Raw genomic sequence first — 20,701 nt, forward strand, 5'->3', positions numbered from 1 at the left:
TTTGCTACCAATCTGTGTGTTTTCAGGAAATGGAAAAGGAAAACATTAAGAAAGATGAAGCTTTGAGAGCATTACAGAACCAAGTATCTGAAGAAACAATCAAGGCTAGTATGCTAAATTTTTAAACTTTATTCTTTTTTTTTTTTTTTTTAATTTTTTTTTTTTTTCAACGTTTATTTATTTTTGGGACAGAGAGAGACAGAGCATGAACGGGGGAGGGGCAGAGAGAGAGGGAGACACAGAATCGGAAACAGGCTCCAGGCTCTGAGCCATCAGCCCAGAGCCCGACGCAGGGCTCGAACTCACGGACCGCGAGATCATGACCTGGCTGAAGTCCGACGCTTAACCGACTGCGCCACCCAGGCGCCCCTAAACTTTATTCTTAAATGGAGACATTCCTGTAAGCTTTTTTACTTTTCTCTATAAATTGTAAAAATTATTCAGATAAAAATTAGCAGGTAAAGATTTTACCTGACTCAGTGAACTTAGTTTCTGTAAATATATTTTCTTCAGTGTGAATTATGATCTTAATTATTTGATTGTTGGTAATCTGTTTGTGGATTCTCTAACCCCCCCCTTTTTTTGCCTTAAGAAAGATTACTTTTTTAACAGTACTTATTATTAACAGTACTTATTTTAACAGTACTGCTTATTAACATTATCAGTAAAGAATTAACAGAGAAAGTGAAGGGAGATCAATCTACAAGTAGTCCAGTTTTGCTTCTTTTTTACCAGTTCTGCTACAAGATTAATTAGGGGATAAAATTCAAATTTTTAGATAAAATACAGTTTTTGACTAGTCTGTCTTCACGGTTAAAAGCATGGGCTTTGGAGCTAAATTGACTTGATTTTGAATGCTTAGTAGTTGACTTTAACCTGGGTTAAAGTCACTGGGTTATTAAAGCTCTTTGAACTTTAACTTTTTCATCTGTAAAATATGGATAACAGTATTCTGGAAGAGGGTCACATGTGAAAAGTAAATGAAATGAAGTACATATAATGCTTAGCGTATACTCAGTTATTCAAAGTTTGATAAGTAATTACTATATATTCAGTATTTTTCCTTTGCATTTTTAGTGTTAAAAATAGGTCCAAACATGCTGATGTTATTCTGTCATATATGGCTTGAATATAAAGGATATTTTTAAAATCCAGTGTTATTTTTGACCAGTATTCTGTTTTTAATCCATTTTGTGACCCAGTATGCCCATGTAAACACAATAGTATGTTTATCCATAACTTTCATATAGTATTCTCCAAAACTTGTAACATATAATGCCATATCCATTCATTTCCTCATGTAAAAGTAACCTCTAAGATCATTAACATGAAAAAGTTGTAAGCATGAAATAATTTCATTAAATAAAATCTATATTGCCACTTCTGTTTTTAATAAATGACCTAACACACCTAGCCAATCATCTAGTAATTTATTTCCATGTGTTAATAACCAGATATTAAAATCAATAAGAGAATAAATTATCATATTGGGTTTTATTCCCTTAATAGCTTTAATAGGTTTGATGTTATTCGGGCAAATGTCAAAATGAGGAAAAAATATAGAAGCAATGTTCCTATCACTATACCAAATTTGACATACTGGATATTTGTAGCAACAACAGGATATTTGAAATCTAGTTCTCTTCTTACTGATTATATCATTACTACCTTCCTTTTTTGACTTTTGGCCATGTGCCTGTACATACGTTAATTTGTTCTTTGCATAAAAAATTTTGGATTTTGTTTTTAAAGTAACCAATCGAAGGTTATATTCTTATAATCAGTAAATTCTTGAAAAATGCAATCAATCCAACTGTTAACAAAGGAAATACAAAGATAACTAATGAAATCATAGAATTATGAATTTTCTACCTGTAGTGTAGGAAAGTTATAAGAATCAATTTAAAGTTATATCACCTATGAAAGTATGATTAATGAGAACTAGAAGATTGATGGGAAAATTCTGAATAGGTAACAAGAAACCAATAAATTAAAGCAATTATGTTACCTGCTGTTAAATAAAAAATTGAGAAGGTGCTTATTAGATTTAGGGATTTTGTTTATTTGTTTTCTCTTGATTGCTTTTATATTCCACTCTGGAATTTTTTTTTTTTTCCCAAGGAAAGTCAGAACTGGAAAAAAATAAACAACAAAAAAAGAACTTAGCTGCTTTTGTTTAAGAAAGTTAGACTAGAGGGGCGCCTGGGTGGCTTAGTCGGTTGAGCATCCGACTTCGGCTCAGGTTGTGATCTGGTAGGTTGTGGGTTTGAGCCCCTCATTTGGCTGTATGCTGTCAGCACAGGGCCTGTTTCAGATCCTCTGTCTCCCTCTTCCACCTTAATATTTAAACTTGCATCTCCTCTGAGCAGAAACTTTCTCCTACATCTGTACAGCACTTTTACATACCAGAGAAAGTAAAAATTAATCAGCAACATCATTCAACACGTAGTCTGTACTGAAATTTTTCTGATTATTTAAAATTGTTCTTTATAGCCTTCTACTCAAAGCATGGTCTATGGACCAGCAGCATCAACATCACCTAGGAATTTGTGAACAGAATTTCATCTGTGCCCCAGACCTCCTGAACAGAATTGGGACTAAGGTGAAGCAAGTGAGTTGCTTCTGGTGCACAACTTAACAAGATGCTTACTCTCAGGGTTATGTAAGTGGAGGGCTGGTGCTTGGCATGACCCTGAGAGTTAGTGCCTCCTTAAATTTTGAACACATGTCTCCTGTCTTACCCTAATCCTGGCCCTTCTACTGAATCTTAATCTGTATTTGAGTAGGGTGCCCAGGTGACTTGTATGCCCATTAAAACCTTGAGAAACACTACTTCAGCTTGTTCTTTTTCTTTTTCCAATCTAGGATTCAATTATAATTACATGTTACGTCTGGCACTTTAGATTTCCTTAAACTCACTTACTCCTTCTATTCTTCCTGATACTGAATCTTCTGAAAAGTGTAGGTCAGCTAGAATACCACATGAGTTATATTGTGCTCTTCTATTGCTTCCCATCTGGAAGCACATGCCAGACCACCCCATTATTGGCATTGACAATACTGACATGTTTTTTAAGCTAATTATTGCCAGATCTCACCATGGTAAGGACACATTTTTTTCCTATATAATTAATAAACAAAATGTGCGGTGATTCTTTCAGGCAGTATGAATGTCCTGCTCCTCAACAACTTTATAACCAATGTTTTTAACATCTAGTGATAAATCTTGCCAAAATTAGTTTTTACACTGTTAATTATCAGGTATGATATTCTTGCAGAGTCATAGATTTTATTTTTTCTCTGTATATGGGAGATGATACAAGTACCAGTGCTCGTTCTCATGCTTGAGAAAGAAAACTGAAAAGTATTTATACCTTTCATAAAACAAATGTTAATTTAAAAATTATTACTAGGGCAACAATTTCTTAACAAGGATAATCTTTCAAAATTATAAACTTTTTAGCTATTAATGGTTATATTCACAGGCTATAGGGACAATCTTCAAAAACTGTCTTTCAAGATTCTCTATTTAGAAATAAGAGTTGTGAGGATAATTTCATGATGTAGAATAAATAGTATCTGCCAGAAGAGGCATTTTTCTCTTTTTCTTAAGATTATTTTTACACCTTCAAGATGACTTACAAGAATGCTGTTGGCATTAGAGGGGAAAAAAACACTCCTGAGAAGCTCAAAATTACACCAAGAAAGGAGCAAAAGAAGAATCTTATTGACAGATGGGCTGTGGAGCACACGTGCAAATAGTGGCCCTTGAACTAATTTTTGTGAAAAAAAATTATTGAAAGTGGGTTGCTCTTTGCCCATTTGCTCTTTAAGGCAGTGAGTGTAAAGCATCTGCAGCTGTGTCAACGCTTGAACTAAGTTACATTGCTGCCTTTTTGAAAATATTTTCAGATTTAGAGCAAATGCAGCCATCTCCTAAGTTTCTTTTTTTTCCCTAGCTAACAAAAGCATTTTTATTTCTTAGTGACTTCAGCATATTCAGAATATTCACACCAATGCATTATTAGCACAGTACACCAGTGTATGCTCATTTTACTATTTTTCTTGATCAAAGGGGCTTAAAGAATAGGCTTAAATATTGCTTACCTTTTTAGGTAAATATTTTAGGGTGTTTGGCTTACAGGTTTTTGACAATTGGCCCCAGTCTGTCTTTCCAATCTAATCTCCCATAAATTGATTCTCTTCATACCCTAACCTACCAACTTCGCACCATTTCCTTTCATTGTCTTGTCTCTGAAAATATTCCCTCTTCCTGGAATGCCCTTCTTTACTTGTTCATGTTCTGTATGTTCTTCAGGATTCTAGTCTCTGGTTTCCTAATTTGTAATGAAAAATTAGTTTTCTACATAAATCTTTTCTGTGATAGCATTTTGTATTCCAAGCTGGACTGTATATTCACTGTTTGAAGCAGTTAGGTAACATGAGGAGATAAATCTGTAAAATATTGAGCACATAATAAACACTCATTAATATTAATATTAGTTGACTTTCCTTTTCCTTTTTTTTTTTTTGCTTTTTTCCTGCTTAGGTCAGACAACTAGATTCAGCACTAGAAATGTGTAAGGAAGAACTTGCCTTGCATTTGAATCAATTGGAAGGAAATAAGGAAAAGTTTGAAAAACAGCTAAAGAAGAAATCTGAAGAGGTAAATTAACATTTTTGTTAAATAGCATATTCTCCAAGTGATTTCTTTTTGAGATATTTTTAAGATTGTTTAAAAGTATGTCTTTATGTAGCTGATGAAAAAATCTTTCCATTAAAATGTAAATCCCAATTTTATATTCTTTATTTATTTATTTATTTTAATGTTTATTTATTTTGGGGACAGAGAGAGACAGAACATGAATGGGGGAGGGGCAGAAAGAGAGGGAGACACAGAATCGGAAGCAGGCTCCAGGCTCTGAGCCATCAGCCCAGAGCCTGACGTGGGGCTCGAACTCACGGACCGCGAGATCGTGACCTGAGCTGAAGTCGGACACTTAACCCACTGAGCCACCCAGGCGCCCCCAATTTTATATTCTTTATGAAACAAACAATTCACTGCAACACAAAATATGACACCTTAAAATGCTGATTCTTTTATCTATTTTTAGGGAATCATAAGATTAAATTATTATTAATATCACAGATTAACTCTAAAATGATTAACTTTAGAATATTATTTTAGATTTAGAAGTATAAAATTCTTCAAATTTTCTTCCATTTTGATTTTGCTACTTCTGGTTGTCTAAAGGGTTAAGAATTAGGTTTAGAAATTCGACTTTCTCTATTGAGATGAGTTTTTAAGATACTGGATAGATAATTCAAGTTATCTTATTCATCTCTATATCCTCAGTGTCTACCACTTTGCTTTCAACATAATATGTACTCACTAAATGTTTGCTCAAGGGGATAATCTTAGTGAAGAATTCCTTTATTTCTTTGTTAGAATTTATAATACAAATTTAAAATAAGTTATATTTTAAAATATAAATTAAAGATAAGCTTTAAACCTTAAATTCATGTTCATAATCGTCCCCAACAAATTCTCATCAAAGTTGACTAGAATATATTCAGCCAGTTTCAGCCAGAAAAACAGAATCCTTTGTGTATCATTAAAAGAGAATTTTATGCAGAGAATTAGATACATATATCATGGAAGCGGGGAGAAGCAAACAAAGCATGGTAAAGTGACTCAGAGATTATCATAAGAAAGGACCTACTACGGGGCGCCTTGGTGGCTCAGTCAGTTAAGCATTAAGCGTCTGACTTCAGCTTGGGTCATGATCTCACAGTTCATGAGTTCGAGCCCCCCTGTCAGGCTCTGCACTGACAGCCCAGAGCCTGGGGCTTGCTTCAGATTCTGTATCTCCTTCTCTATCTGCCCCTCCCCTGCTCATGCTCATCTCTCTCCCTCCCTCCCTCTTTCTCTCTCCATCTCGCTCTCTAAAATAAATAAACATTTAAAAAAATTAAAAAAGAAAAGAGAAAGGACCTACTACCATCATCAGGAATAGAGGAATATCAGGCAGAAATGGTGGACTATAGTACAGAAGTAGGACTGCCTAGTGAGCTAGGGCCACAAAGAAGGAGTCTGTCTAGTTGAAGCTGAGACTGTAGAGGAAGAGAACTGCTACAGGTCCCTCACATTGGCTAAATGTTTCTATTACCCAGAGGGGAATTTCCTGCAAAACATGGAGCAGAGCAGGGGGAAAGCAGACACAGATCTAAAAACAGGTATATAGTTGACCAGCACTCCACAGTTAGGTGTATCACATAATTATATAAGTTTAGAGGTTAAAAAAGGAAATCTTCATATTTTATATGGTCCTGCCTTCTTCCTTCCATGCCCCTCCATGAAGGCTTTTATGGCATCTTTGACAGACAGGCATGTACTTCTCCACTGCAGTATATGGAATTTGAATTGCCTAAACTATAGATACTTTGACTTCTTAAAATAGAAATGTTATTTTTATTTTACTGTGAACTTCTTTAAAACATTATTTAGACATTTATTCGATAGCCTTCATTATACTTCAGTATAAATGGACTTGACAGAGATGGAATCTGGAGACAGGCAGTGTTTGTAACAAGGGGATTTGTTGAGCTTTAGACTTTGTGTTCTCAGAAACCGAATCAGTGAGTAGGGTGGATAATAGACATCTAAAATGAACAGAATTATTTTCAAAATGACTGGCAATATAAACCTAGGCTCCAAACTGAATTAGAAATCAGAAGTAGTAAAATATGTACAACTATACTAGGGAATAAGTAAGTAAATTAGAAAGATTTTCACCTTTTATTGCTGCTGAATTATTACCTCAGTGCACATGAATTGGCTTACTTAACAGGTTATCGTTCAGTCCTTCTGATAAAAAACATGGAAAAAATCCAATTACTATTTACTTTGTTTTTTTTAAGTACCACCCCATACATTTATTTACTTTTGAGTTATTTGTCTTTAGAGCAAATTTTAATGTCATTCTAGTTAATATTACAGTTAATTACAGTTGTCCTTGAACAACGCAGAGGTTAGAGGCACTGATCCCCCCTCCATGTAGTTGAAGATCCCCATATAACCTTTGACTTCCCAAAAACTTAACTACAAATAGCCTACTGTTGACCAGAAGCCTTACCATAGCATAAACATGGGATTAACACAGATTTTCTATGTTATATGTATTATATACTGTATTCTTACAGTAAAGTAGGATAGAGAAAAGAAAATGTGATTAAGAAAATCATAAGAAAGAGAAAATACATTTGCAGAACTCTACTGTAAAACAGCTGCATAAGTGGACCTATGCAGTTCAAACTCATATTGTTCAAGAGTTAACTGTAATTTATCAGAATTGTGAGATTTTCATCATATATAGCTAGGTTTTAGAAAATTGGATTTGGTTCACAGTACATCCATTCTGTTAATAATAGTGATGTTATAAAGGTGTTTTAATCTTTTAGATCCTTTTAATCAGATTAAATCAGTAATCTTTAAATCACACACTAGCTGAATAATTGAGTGGCTCTAGAGCATATTGAGAAGAAGTTAGCCAGTTGTAAAAACTAAATGTTGATTATCCACCACAGAAAGATAATAAAAATTCCTCTGAGATTTTTGTCTCAGGTATATACTATTTTCCAGATATTGAAGTAAGTACATTTATGATTAAAATAATAGTAATTTGGGGTTCTAAATCATTTTGAAAAGATTTTAATTCCATATTAAAATGCTTTACAAAGTGGTAAAAATATGTGTTGATGCAGAATTACACTGTGAATATGATAGGAGAAAGTAAACACAAAACAGATTAAGTCTAAACATTTTTGCATATAGCATTTCTTCAAATAAAATGAGTTATTTTATTGATATTTTTACTCACATTGATGGACTTAAATTTTGAGGATTTGGCATCATCATATCATATCAGTAACTTTTCTGGGTTATGTTTTATTTATTTTTTTAAATTATCTGTTTTTGAGAGAGAGTGTGAATGGACAAGGGGCAGAGAGAGAGGAAAAGAGGATCTAGAGTGAGGTCTGCATTGACAACAGAGAGCACCACCCAATGGGGGGACTGAACTCACAAACCATGAGATTACGACCTGAGCCTAAGTTGGAAGCTGAACCTACTGAGCCACCCAGGCACCCCTGGGTTATGTTTTATTTTTAAGTAATAATTGTGAGTGTTTTTCCTTTGGATATAGATTAATCTAGATAAAGTTCATTGTAAAGTAGATTTTATAGTATAAATTCTACTTTCTTCTTGCCCCCAGTTATAAAATAGTGAATCCTTTAGGAATACTTGATTCTCCGAATATCATAATGTAGCAGAAAATATAATGAAAAACTATTTCTTATATTTTAAAGTCAAATGGAATTTAAAGGGTAGTACAATAAAATGCCACTTTAAGTTGGGTAGATGCAGGTTGATTTTTGTGAATTAATATTTGTGATAAAACTAACAGATATTCAATATTTTTAATTGAAATTATTTTTCCAGTGGCCAGATTACTGAAATAAATTTTTATTGTTATTATGTGGTATGGCTTTCTTGGCATTTTGGTTAAGATTTACCTTCTTTTCTTCTGTTTTGTCTTATCTTACCTTTGTCTTATCTTAACATCTTGTCCACTTTTTTCTCTAACCAGAAAAAGAAGTCTAAGACAGGATGTTTTAGAAAAAATACTATTTAAACTTCTCTTGCAGGCAAATCAGTTCTATAGAAAATAAACTACTACACTAAATGTGATCTGCAGTTTTCTCGGGAGCTAGCAAGTAAAACAAACAGGTGATACTGATACATGTTTGCCCTAAATAAATTATTTTCATACAGACAAAATTAAGTAGATTATCATAAAAAAGAACTATAATAACAGAATAAGAAATTGGTTAGTTGCATAAGGTTCTCCAAGTTTACAGTATCATTAGATAATGAAGAAATGTGACATTTAAGAGTTTCTTATCGTGAACAAAGAATATTTGGCCCCTAAGCCCTTCATCATGCTGCTGAATGTTCAATTGCTGGATAATTAGAAAAAAGGACCAAATCATTGTTTTCCTCCGCTATTTCTTAGAAGTTTAAAAGTCCTTTCTTCTGGAATACTTACTGGAAAGATTTTTTTGCTTTAAAGGAATGGTTTTTATTTTCCTTCATGTTAAAAATAGTTTTGGGTAAGCAACAATAAGAACTCTTTTAAAGGTTTACCTACAATCTACTTTCTAATACTTAAGTTTTCAGTTTTCTAGTTATTTGCATGTTTTTCATAATTATGTCAATGAAACGTAATTCTATTTTTTTCACTTAATTTCATTTTGCAAAATATTATATTTGCTACTGTCTTTTAAATTATGATATTAAATGGTTGCATCATTTGAAATCAGATTGATAAATCATCATTTATTAAACCTCTTACTTTTGAGAACAGGTAAGGAATATTATAAAATACATATTAAAATATGCTGTATTATTAGTATGATTTTAAAAATAATCTGGCATATTTATTGGATTTGGATTACTAGGACAAAGCAATTTTTTTTTCCTTTCTTAATAGGTACTTCCAGATAATTTTAAAGGTATCTTTTAAAGCAGTTTTAGGGACCAGCATATTCAAGTCCTAAATATGTGGAGTAAATGAATACAATTTCTTAATTGATACTGTCATTTCCTTGTGTATTTTTTGGAGCATGAATATTTGAGTGCTTTGCTGAGATACCATTTTACAAACAACAGCAGTAGTAGCAACGATAATACAATAAATAAATAGCACCTAACATTTATGCAGGTCTTTTATGGCTATAGTTTATTATCAGTAAGGAGAAAAGATTCATCAGACAGAGTATGGAAAAATCCATACCTTTCTGTGTTCTCTGCCTTCTCTGGGAGGGATCACATAAAACATGTTCCTTTCTGTAGCAGTGAAATATGGTAATATGTGGGCAGTGTTTCTGCCCAGAGAAGCCTGTTTGTGACTTAAAGTTCAGGGTTTTTTTTATGGGGGGCTGGTCACCTAGGACAGTCACAAGTATTAAAATTACGAACTCCCAGGAGGAAAGCATGATTCAGTGCCAGAGCCAAGCAAAACAATCTCATCACTTATGGAATGTTTCAAAAGCCACATTCTCAGATACCAGCCAAGAGCCGGCTCTATAAGCAGGCCCTTCTAACATCCTCCCATCAGAAAAATGAACCTGCCCTTCCATATAACAAACTTAAATATAATTGTCCCACATGACAAGTGAAGATAATAAGGAACACAGCTTTGACATTATATTGCTTTCTATTTGAAACATGTCATTTTAATGAGAAATGTATATATTTGTTAGGTATACTGTTTACAAAAAGAACTAAAGATAAAAAATCACAGTCTTCAAGAGACTGCTGAGCAGAATGTTATTCTACAGCATACTCTTCAGCAGCAGCAGCAAATGTTACAACAAGAGACAATTAGAAATGGAGAGCTAGAAGACATTCAAACTAAACTTGAAAAACAGGTATATATTATTGGCCAAAATGGTTTTACTTGTATAAAATATAAATTTTAAAAATTGATAATAGCTTTTTTGTTTTATTGGTTGCTATTTACGTCAAGGATTTCATATTATAAGAAATATTCTGTATTAATATTGTAAGATGAATAAAGTTCTATTTCTGTGTATTCTGACCTGCATCTCTAATAGCATAGGCACATTTTTGCCATCCAGAGAACTTAGTTATAATTTAGACTTCTTTATTCAATCTTGTTTTTGGATCAGGACATGCGATCTAAATTTCTAAAAAATCTAAAAATTTCTCTAGTATTTGGAGTAAATTTTCCACTGTATAAAGTATTCTCTTTCTACCTTTCATTCATGTTCCACTATGCATAGATTCCATGTTGGATCCTTTCAGATTATTACTCATCTTTAGATTCTTTCTGCTTATGAGTGGGCTATTTAATAAAACAGAGAGTGGGTGGGTTTTCAATGGTTCCCTTTACTTTTTACCTGGCTACTATTTTAATTTTATTCTTGGAACTTGAGTTGGAAGTGTGGATATTAATGACTTAGAATTTGTATTTAGTTATTTGGTGAGAGGTTTTAGAAGAGCTGAGAGGATATTAAAATCATTAGCCAGATATTAATTTGAAGAGCAGTTTTGTAAATGTTCTTTGAAAACATGGAGTAGCTGAAATTAATTAGGGAGAAAATACAGAATGATGGGTGAGAAGATTGACTTAGATAGATCTCTGTGAGATATGGTACATAGAAACCAAAGTAAGTATTTCATGAAATAAGGAATGATAATTGGTGTCGTGGGCCGTTGAAATAAAAAAAAATGATTTCTTCGGGTTGAGGAATGAATGAGAAATGAGAAGATGATACAGTAAGCATGGGAAACTGAGAAATTGGGCTTTGAAGAGGAGGAAAGAAAGAGCAGTGGTAGTTGGAGGGAGGTAGAGATATGAAGGATAGTTTTAAAATAATTTTTAAAAGTTTATTTTTATTTATTTTGAGAGATAGCAAGTGGGGGAAGGACAGAGAGGGAGACAGAATCTGGGCTGTCAGTGCAGAGCCTACCTAGTGTGGGGCTTGAACTCATGAACTGTGAGATCATGACCTGAGTCAAAATCAAGAGTTGAAAGCTTAACTGACTGAGCCACCCAGGTGCCCCTGAAGGATAGGTTTTTTTGTGATGGGAATGTCTTGAACATGTTTAAATGCTAATACAAAGAAGCCCAGAGGAGAGAGCAGAGATAGTCAATAGTATGAGTTCCTGAGAAAGTGGATAGTTTCCTGAGAAAGTGATTCCAGAACACCAGTGAAGCAATTTGAGTTATATAGGAGGAAGAATACCTCCTTCACTGTAGGGGAACGTAAAAAATAATGAATAGAAGCAAATTCAAGTGATAACGTTTGATGGCAGTTGAGAATCTAGAAATCTTTCACTAAATGAGCCAATTTGTGAAGGAGGAAAGCAACATAGTTTGATAAGAGAAGAAACATTTCAAATAGGGATAATGAAAAGAGGAAAATTAACCATTATTTTGTCCAATTCTTATAAATCCTATTTAGTGTTATGATGTGACTACTTCTATAAATATGTAATATGAATGAAATATCTTTAATATACAAAGTTTAGTTTTGCTTTTTTATTTCCAGAACATTATTTCCTGGTGTGTACTTTGAGTTTTATAATACATCTTGAAACTGAATTATAGGCTAGACCACATATTTATATAAATATATATTTTTCTTCCAAAGAATGTTAAGCTGTGACTGAACTTAAAATACTTAATGAAAATTGTTTTACAAGGTATCAAAACTGGAACAAGAGCTTCAAAAACAAAGGGAAAGTTCAGCTGAAAAGTTGAGAAAGATGGAGGAGAAATGTGAAGCAGCCACGCATGAAGCCGATTTGAAAAGGCAAAAAGTCATTGAGCTTACTGGTACTGCCAGGTAAAATGAATATGTTAGTTTTTCTTTCTCTCCCTGTTTCAACATCGGTAGTTATCTGAATTTCAATATCAGATAATGTTCAGTGAAGCTTTTGCTTAAGGATTTAATTTCTTCACAGTCTGTGTTCCTGTAGCATTTTGTTTGTACCTTTATATCCTTCTTTTTTTTTTTTCAACTTTTTTTTTTTTAATTTATTTTTGGGACAGAGAGAGACAGAGCATGAACGGGGGAGGGGCAGAGAGAGAGGGAGACGCAGAATCGGAAACAGGCTCCAGGCTCCGAGCCATCAGCCCAGAGCCTGACGCGGGGCTCGAACTCACGGACCGCGAGATCGTGACCTGGCTGATGTTGGACGCTTAACCGACTGCGCCACCCAGGCGCCCCCCTTTATATCCTTCTTTATGCTTCTTTTGTACCACAGTTTACTATTCTTTATCCTCCTGTTGTATTATAAGTTCCTTAAGGACTGGATAATTTCTGGTTTATTTCAGGGTCATCCCTACAGCAATTAGCATAGTTCAGTACATCTCATAGGCACTCAACAACTGTTGTGTTGTATTAAATTGTGAATACTATTGAAAGTTGTAGGCAAAGATGTACTCACTGAAAACTTTCACAGGATCTAATTGTTTCTGGGACACAGTAAATACAACAGTAGTTCTGAACCTTGACTGAACTTTAAAATTATCTGAGGAGCTTTAAAAAGTACTGATGCCTACGTCTCACCTCTAAGGATTCCGATTTAATTTGGCTGAACCAGGCCTAGGAATCAATAGTTAATTGATTAAGAAAGGGACCCATGATGGGGCGCCTGGGTGGCGCAGTCGGTTGAGCGTCCGACTTCAGCCAGGTCACGATCTCGCGGTCTGCGAGTTCAAGCCCCGCGTCAGGCTCTGGGCTGATGGCTCAGAGCCTGGAGCCTGTTTCCGATTCTGTGTCTCCCTCTCTCTCTGCCCCTCCCCCGTTCATGCTCTGTCTCTCTCTGTCCCAAAAATAAAAAAAAAAATAAAAACATTGAAAAAAAAAAAAGAAAGGGACCCATGAGCTGAAAGCATTCCTCAGCTTCCCCAGACCTCTTCTACTTTGTCAATAAGAGTTTACATAATCAATAATACACTCATAATTAACCTGCCATGCTACCAACAGGACTCAAGAATTAACTTAGCCACTTGAACTAAAACCCCGTGTCCCCAGGTTCCCTCTCCCCCACTGACAGAAGTAAAGATCAGGCCTTTGTGCATTGCGCAGCAACTTGCTTTTCTTTCTTTCTTTCTTTCTTTCTTTCTTTCTTTCTTTCTTTTTTTTAATTTTTTTTTTAAATGTTTATTTCTGAGGCAGAAGGAGACAGAGTGAGCAGGGGTGGGGCAGAGAGAGAGGGAGACACAGAATCAGAAGCAGGCTCCAGGCTCCAAGCTGTCAGCACAGAGCCCAACGTGGGGCTTGAACTCACAGACTGTGAGATCATGACCTGAGCTGAAGTCAGACACTCAACCGACTGAGCCACCCAGGCGCCCTGCAACTTCCTTTTCTAGATGTCAACTCTCTCAGCAGGGTCAGGAGAATTGCTCTTTGTTTAAGACTAAGATCACAGTTTCAGACTTTCTTTCTTCCATTGATTGGTGTCTAGCCACAAAATAGCCTCTCCACCAGCATCTACTTGAATAGTTACATCATAACTTTATCCTTGCTTATGCTACACACCACAAGAAGCTGTGTATTTCCAGGTCAACAGTCATCTCATACTAATTCCCAAAACTTCACCATGTATACTGTTTCCTTCTCTCAACTTATCCCAATTTCTGAGAGACTTCTACTTGTCCTCTGAAACTCACAGTCCATCCTGAAAAACATTCTCTGTATTTCCCATTTCTTTGCTTTAACAGAAATATGACTCTTCCCTGAGGACCTTGTTTCTTGTCCTGCAACCCTCTAAAGTTCCAATAGTCCCTACAGTTCCTATACCACAGGGTTGAGATATGGAATAGTATACCAACTCTGTAAACCTCTGGTCACCAGATGATATTATCCCTCACTGTTGCTGACACCTATAGGCCACCTGATGTACTGTTGCTCCCTCCAACACCAATTGTGTCATTATTCTTGATGATTTCAATATCTATTAGCTGATCCTTCTGACACATTAGCATCTCATTTTAAAAATTCCTCTCCTCTAATGATCTTGAGCTCTATCATACCTCAGCCACTCGCTCACATGATTTACTCTAGATCTTGTCATTTCCATTATCTGCAGTTTTTCCATGATCGGGATATTAGGCATCTATACCTATATTATCACCTCATTCCCTTTAATACCCCAAACTGAATGATTCTTTGATCTACACAAGATCTCTAATTCATCAGTTCCACCACTGTCTCATTCCCTGATGTCCTCTCCTTTCTCTACCCAGCTTAAATTCAAGTTAGGTCATTAGAATCAATGATTTGCATCTGCTTGCAACTCTTACCTCTCACTCCTTTGTCTATATACCGTTAAGTTGTTCCAACTCACACTACTCCATGCTTGCATCTTTACAGAAACTGGAGAAAAATATAAGCACGCTGACCAATCTTACTTTAAATTCATAATTTCAAGGGACATGCTGCCTGGCAATCAAAACATTACTGACTTTGTAGAAGACACTTAGTCATTTCCTTTGAAAATTCTCAACAACCCCTTACCAATCCCTGCCCTCACTGATGATCTTGCTTTCTCTTTCAATGAGAAAATTGAAGCAATTTCTTGTTCCTATTCTTACCTTCACCCTTTGGCTTTTAGACAAAACCTCTTGATTATAGCTAATAGGCACATTTAGTAAGAAAAGTAAATCCTAAATACATAGGAAGCTTATGAGCAAAATGATTAAACTTCATAAGAAAGAAATACCCTAGCTCCATGATATCTTCTTCTCATGGAAGAGAAGGGTTTAGGGTTTTGTTTTCTCTGGTACCACTTGTTTCTTTCACTTCTGGAGCTACAATTTATAGAACTTTAATATACAAAGTGTATTTCCAGTCTCAGACTTGATTGCTTTCAATCAAGAAGGTGAAGTATTTCTGGAAAAACTGGTGGATTTAAAGCCTGTTGTAAAATTTTGAAAGAGAAAACTTTTTAGTATTGGATTATTTATAATTAAAAATTTTTAATGTTTTTATATTTGAGAGAGAAAGGGTGAGAGAGCACAAGCAGGGGAGGGGCAGACTGAGTGGGGGACACAGGATCCTAAGCAGGCTGCATGCAGACAGCCTGATGTGGTGCTCGAACTCACAGACTGTGAGATCATGAGCTGAGCCAAAGTTGGATGCTCAACTGACTGAGCCACTCAGGCACCCCTATAATTAAAATTTTTTAGCCCCTAAATATTTATTATATTATACTAATCCCTCATTCACCTAGCATCAAGGAAGAATGAGTAGGTGTTGATAAATAAATAGGAGTGGAATTTATCTTTACCAAGTACTGAAACTTTAAAACAAAACAAAAAACACTTTTTGGTAGAAATTTTCCAAAATATATATTTTCTTGTCATTTTTAACTTCTCTGGGTATCTCAGGGTTATTGTTGCATACATCAATTATTATACCATGCTTAAATATAGTAGCACCTCAACAAAATCTTGAAGAATATAGAGTTCTGTTTCTTACTAAATGTCTATAGACTACTGTGCTTTTTGGGTTCTTGTATTTTTTTTTTAAATGTTTATTTATTTCTGAGACAGAGAGAGAGCGTGAGTCAGGGAGGGGCAGAGAGAGAGGGAGACACAGAATCCGAAACAGGTTCCAGGCTCCAAGCTGTCAGCACAGAGCCAGACGCGGGGCTCGAACTCACAAACCATGAGATCATGACCTGAGCTGCAGTCGGTCGCTCAACCGACTGAGCCACCCAGGCGCCCTGAGTTCTTGTATTTTTTTAATATAATTTTCCCCCAACTTCTTTGCTGACAAGCTCTCACTCTTGGTACTATATGCCAACCTCTTTCAATTATTATTTTCTAATTATGTTTTATATCTCCTCTAATATAAGAAATGAATTAGTTGAGCTAAATATCACTTACCTGAAATTTTAGATATGAAAACGGTTAATTATGCACTTATCTAATCAGCTCCTTAACTTTTTGGACCATGGACATATTTGAGGATATGATAAAGCTATGAATTATTTTCTATATACAGATAAACATATGTATATGTAATTTTACATATTGTTTCAGGAGTTTTATAGTTTTCCTTAAGTTTACTCACAGACATCAGACTAAAAACCCTTTGAACAAATCCAAATTTGTCTAAGTTGCATTTACAAAAGAAATGTTCTTGTTTGCAAACTCAATTTACAAAATATCAAAGACCTAAGGAAACACCCAACAAAAAATGTTGATTAAAGGAGCATCAGTTTGGGGCGCCTGGGTGGCGCAGTCGGTTGAGCGTCCGACTTCAGCCAGGTCACGATCTCACGGTCCGGGAGTTCGAGCCCCGCGTCAGGCTCTGGGCTGATGGCTCGGAGCCTGGAGCCTGTTTCCGATTCTGTGTCTCCCTCTCTCTCTGCCCCTCCCCCGTTCATGCTCTGTCTCTCTCTGTCCCCCCAAAAATAAATAAACGTTGGAAAAAAAAATTTTTTTTTAAAAAAAAGGAGCATCAGTTCTGCCCACCATTGAGGACGGCATTAACAGTTTTTTAATGAGTGAATATCATTTTGGAATGAGCAAAATCTGGACTTAAAACTTTTTCTCACTATGTTGATTTGTCTGTAGATAGAGGAGCTTCCATGTTGGAGTAAGCTCAGGACTGACAGAAAGTTAGTAAACCTGATTCTCTCACTGTTAATAACTATTTGTCTTATCCCAGACAATTCACTAACCTTCCAGTTTCCTCATCTGTAAAGCAAGAGTGTTGTACTAGTCTGAGAATCTCTAGTCCCTAAAAAAGATAACATAAAATAATAAAACTCTGAATAAAAGTGACTGACTTGGTTCTCCTATGACTAATATGGTCATTATGGTGAATATTTTGATGGGTTGGCTTCCTTATTTTCTGTGTCGCAGTAACAAAAATTCCAGATGAATGAGACACCTATCCATGGAGGTTCTCAGCATATACAGAGCTTTACACAAGCTAACTGTAGTTAGATTGGAAAGGCTTGTCTTGCTAAATAGTACCAGGTAATACAGTCGTATTTAGTGGTACATAACTGGGGCAGAATTACAAATTTCTAGTTGGAGCATTTTTAGTAATATGTGACCTAAGATTGTGACTAGATAGATGTTTTGCTGATATTTGTCCTTATATAACTTGAAGATTTTGTTCAGTCAGAGACAAGTCAATTGGTTTCAGTTATTCAGCTTTCCAAATGATCATTTATTACTTGTTTCATTTTTTGTTTTTAATTAGGCAAGTAAAACTTGAGATGGATCAGTACAAAGAAGAACTATCTAAAATGGAAAAAGAAATAATGTACCTAAAACGAGATGGAGAAAATAAAGCAATGCACCTCTCTCAGTTAGACATGATCTTAGAACAGACAAAGACAGAACTAGATAAGAAGACAAATTCTGGTAAGCAACAGGTTAGCTGAGCTTAGCTGCCTGTATGTTTATATTTAAAGAAGTGGAATAAAGTGAAAATTTGGGATAGTGGGACTGGAAGGAACAATGAGTGGTCAGTATTCTGCCTCTTGTTAGATGAATAAAATTGTATATTCTTAATTGTAATTATTTACAAATTTTTATAACAAATGGCTTATATATAGTTCTAAAATTTGTCTTTCCTCTTAACAGTGAAGGAGTTAGAAAAATTACAGCACCACACTGAAACTGAACTAACAGAGGCTTTGCAGAAACGGGAAGCATTAGAGGCTGAACTACAAAATGCTCATGGAGAATTAAAAAGCACTTTAAGACAACTTCAGGAATTGAGAGATGTACTACAGAAGGCTCAATTATCATTAGAGGAGAAATACACTACTATAAAGGATCTCACAGCTGAACTTCGGTGAGTTAAATAGTAAGAAATGATAGCACAATTACAAGTGTTTCACTTTGTTACTCTAACTCCTTGCGTCATACAGTAAAGTTTGTTTAATTATAAATGTCTAAAGTTCTCACCTGCCTTTGGCTTATCCTATTCAGCCTGTCCCATGCTCCATCTAAGTAATTCAGCCATTCCTCTTGACTAGTATTTCCATCCTTGGTCTTTGGACCATTTTATTCTGACCCTCTCCTATATTAAATAGTGGTAAAAAATTATTGGACCAGTGTACAGCAGTGGTTAGTAGCAAAATAATATTAATAACAATATTTTCTTTGGGGGCACCTGGGTGGCTCAGTTGGTTAAGCATCCAACTTCAATTCAAGTCATGATCTCATAGCTCGTGAGTTCAAGCCCCACGTTGGACTCTGTGCTTAACAGCTCAGAGCCTGGAGCCTGCTTCAGATTCTGTGTCTTCATCTCTGTCTTTCTGCCCCTCCCCTGCTCACGCTCTGTCTCTCTCCCTATCTCAAAGATAAATAAACATTAAAAAAAAATTAAAGAAAAACAAAACAATGTTTTATTTGTATTAAGCCCTTATTTTGTGCCAGGATCATGCAAGGGACTTCTTTTATGACCTTACTCATTTCTTTACAACAAACTTATTATACACCTATTACCACCTATTTGCACTTGAGAAAACTGAGGCGTGAGAGAATTAAGTAAAATACAGTCTGGATAATGAGGTCCAGAAAAGGGTGTTAAACACAAGTCTGACCAACTCTAAAATCTGGGTTCTTGGATTAACAGTAGTAGCATAAAATACTGTTCCAGCACACATCTATGGTGAGTGGGAGTGGAGAACCAAACCAGAACCAAGGTGTGGGAAATAGATTCTGGAAAGGAAAATAGAATTACAAGCCACATTGTGAAAAGTGGGATGACAGGATAGAGAGAAGCAAGATGACCTAGGAACTTAAATGTATCCTGTTACTCAGTGCAGGACCCCCTTTTATTTTCTATCCACAAAATCACTCTTAGGAAATTTCATACAGCTTTAAATACTGTGTGTCAGACTTCCAAACCCTAGTGATGATCTCTTCCCTAAACCCTAGACTCAAATATCTATGACTTGTTACCTCCACTCAAATGTTTTTTTAAGGGGCATCTTAAACTTGGCCAAAACAGAACTCTTTTTTTCTTCATAACTCTGTTCATCTTCCATCTAAGAATCATGCAATTTCTCAAGTAAGAAATCTATAAGATTATTCCTCTCTCTTTGCCTCTATTTTTTTCCCCATCCAGTCTATTAGGAATTCATGTCAACTTTATTTCTAAAACATATTTTGAAATCCATTGATTTCTTGGCCTCTTTTCTGTTACCACCTTAGCACAAACTATCATCTCTCACCTGGTCTGTTGCTGTGGCTTCCCTGATGGTCTCCCAGCTTAAATTCCTGACACTCCCCCAATCCATTTAGGTTTATGATTTAAAACAATAGAAATGGATTTAAGCTTATTATTTAAAACATAAATCAGATTATATTGCTTCTCAACTAAATTGCTTTCCCTATTTAAATATTTCTAATGGCTTCCCAAAATATTTAGAATAAAATCCATGCTCCTTGGGAAATGTAAATCAAAACTACAGTGAGATGCTGCTTCACACCCACTCTAATGACCATGATAAAAACAAACAAAAACAAAACAAAACTGAAAATAATAAGTGTTAGCAAGTATTTAGAGAAATTGGAACCTCATACATTGCTGTTGGAAACTAAAATGGTACAGTGCCTGTGGAGAACAATTTGGCAATTCCACAACAAGTTGAACAAAGAATTACCATATAAATCATTAATCCCACTCCTAGTTATACCCCAAAAGAATTAAAAACAGATGTTCAAAATAATTGTGCACCAATGTTCATAGAAGCTCTGTTCACAATAGCTGCTAAGTGGAAATAACCCAAATATCCTTCAGTAGTTGAATGGATGAATAATGTGATAGATATATCCATATAGGGAATATTATTCAGCCATGAAAGGGAATAAAGTACTGATGTGTGTTACAACAGAGATGAACCTTGAAAACAGGTTCATCTTGAACCTTGAAATAAACCAGACACATGTTGTCTGATTCCATTTATATGGAATATCCAGAATTAGAAAATCCCTAAGGATAGAAAGCAGATTAATGGTTGTTAGAACTAGGGGTGGGACACTGGTAAGTAACTGCAGATGAGTATTAGATTTGCATTTGGAGTGATGAACAAGTACTGGAAATAGTGGTAATGGTTACACAACATTGT

The 20,701-nt window shown here is 35.2% G+C and overlaps 1 protein-coding gene across 8 annotated transcripts in view; it reads left to right on the top strand.

The window, feature by feature from the left end:
* CCDC18 (coiled-coil domain containing 18) overlaps positions 1-20,701 on the top strand; it is a 118,329-nt gene that overhangs the window by 51,438 nt on the left and 46,190 nt on the right. For all 8 annotated transcript variants that reach the window (XM_043575591.1, XM_043575589.1, XM_043575584.1 and 5 more), the window contains 6 exons: positions 27-104; positions 4,550-4,666; positions 10,324-10,491; positions 12,293-12,435; positions 17,818-17,981; positions 18,204-18,417. In XM_043575591.1, the coding sequence (XP_043431526.1) occupies positions 27-104; positions 4,550-4,666; positions 10,324-10,491; positions 12,293-12,435; positions 17,818-17,981; positions 18,204-18,417 (884 nt within the window). The remainder of the gene's footprint in view (positions 1-26; positions 105-4,549; positions 4,667-10,323; positions 10,492-12,292; positions 12,436-17,817; positions 17,982-18,203; positions 18,418-20,701) is intronic.

This window comes from Prionailurus bengalensis, chromosome C1 (assembly GCF_016509475.1).
Source record: "Prionailurus bengalensis isolate Pbe53 chromosome C1, Fcat_Pben_1.1_paternal_pri, whole genome shotgun sequence".
NCBI classification, from domain to species: Eukaryota; Metazoa; Chordata; class Mammalia; order Carnivora; family Felidae; genus Prionailurus; species Prionailurus bengalensis.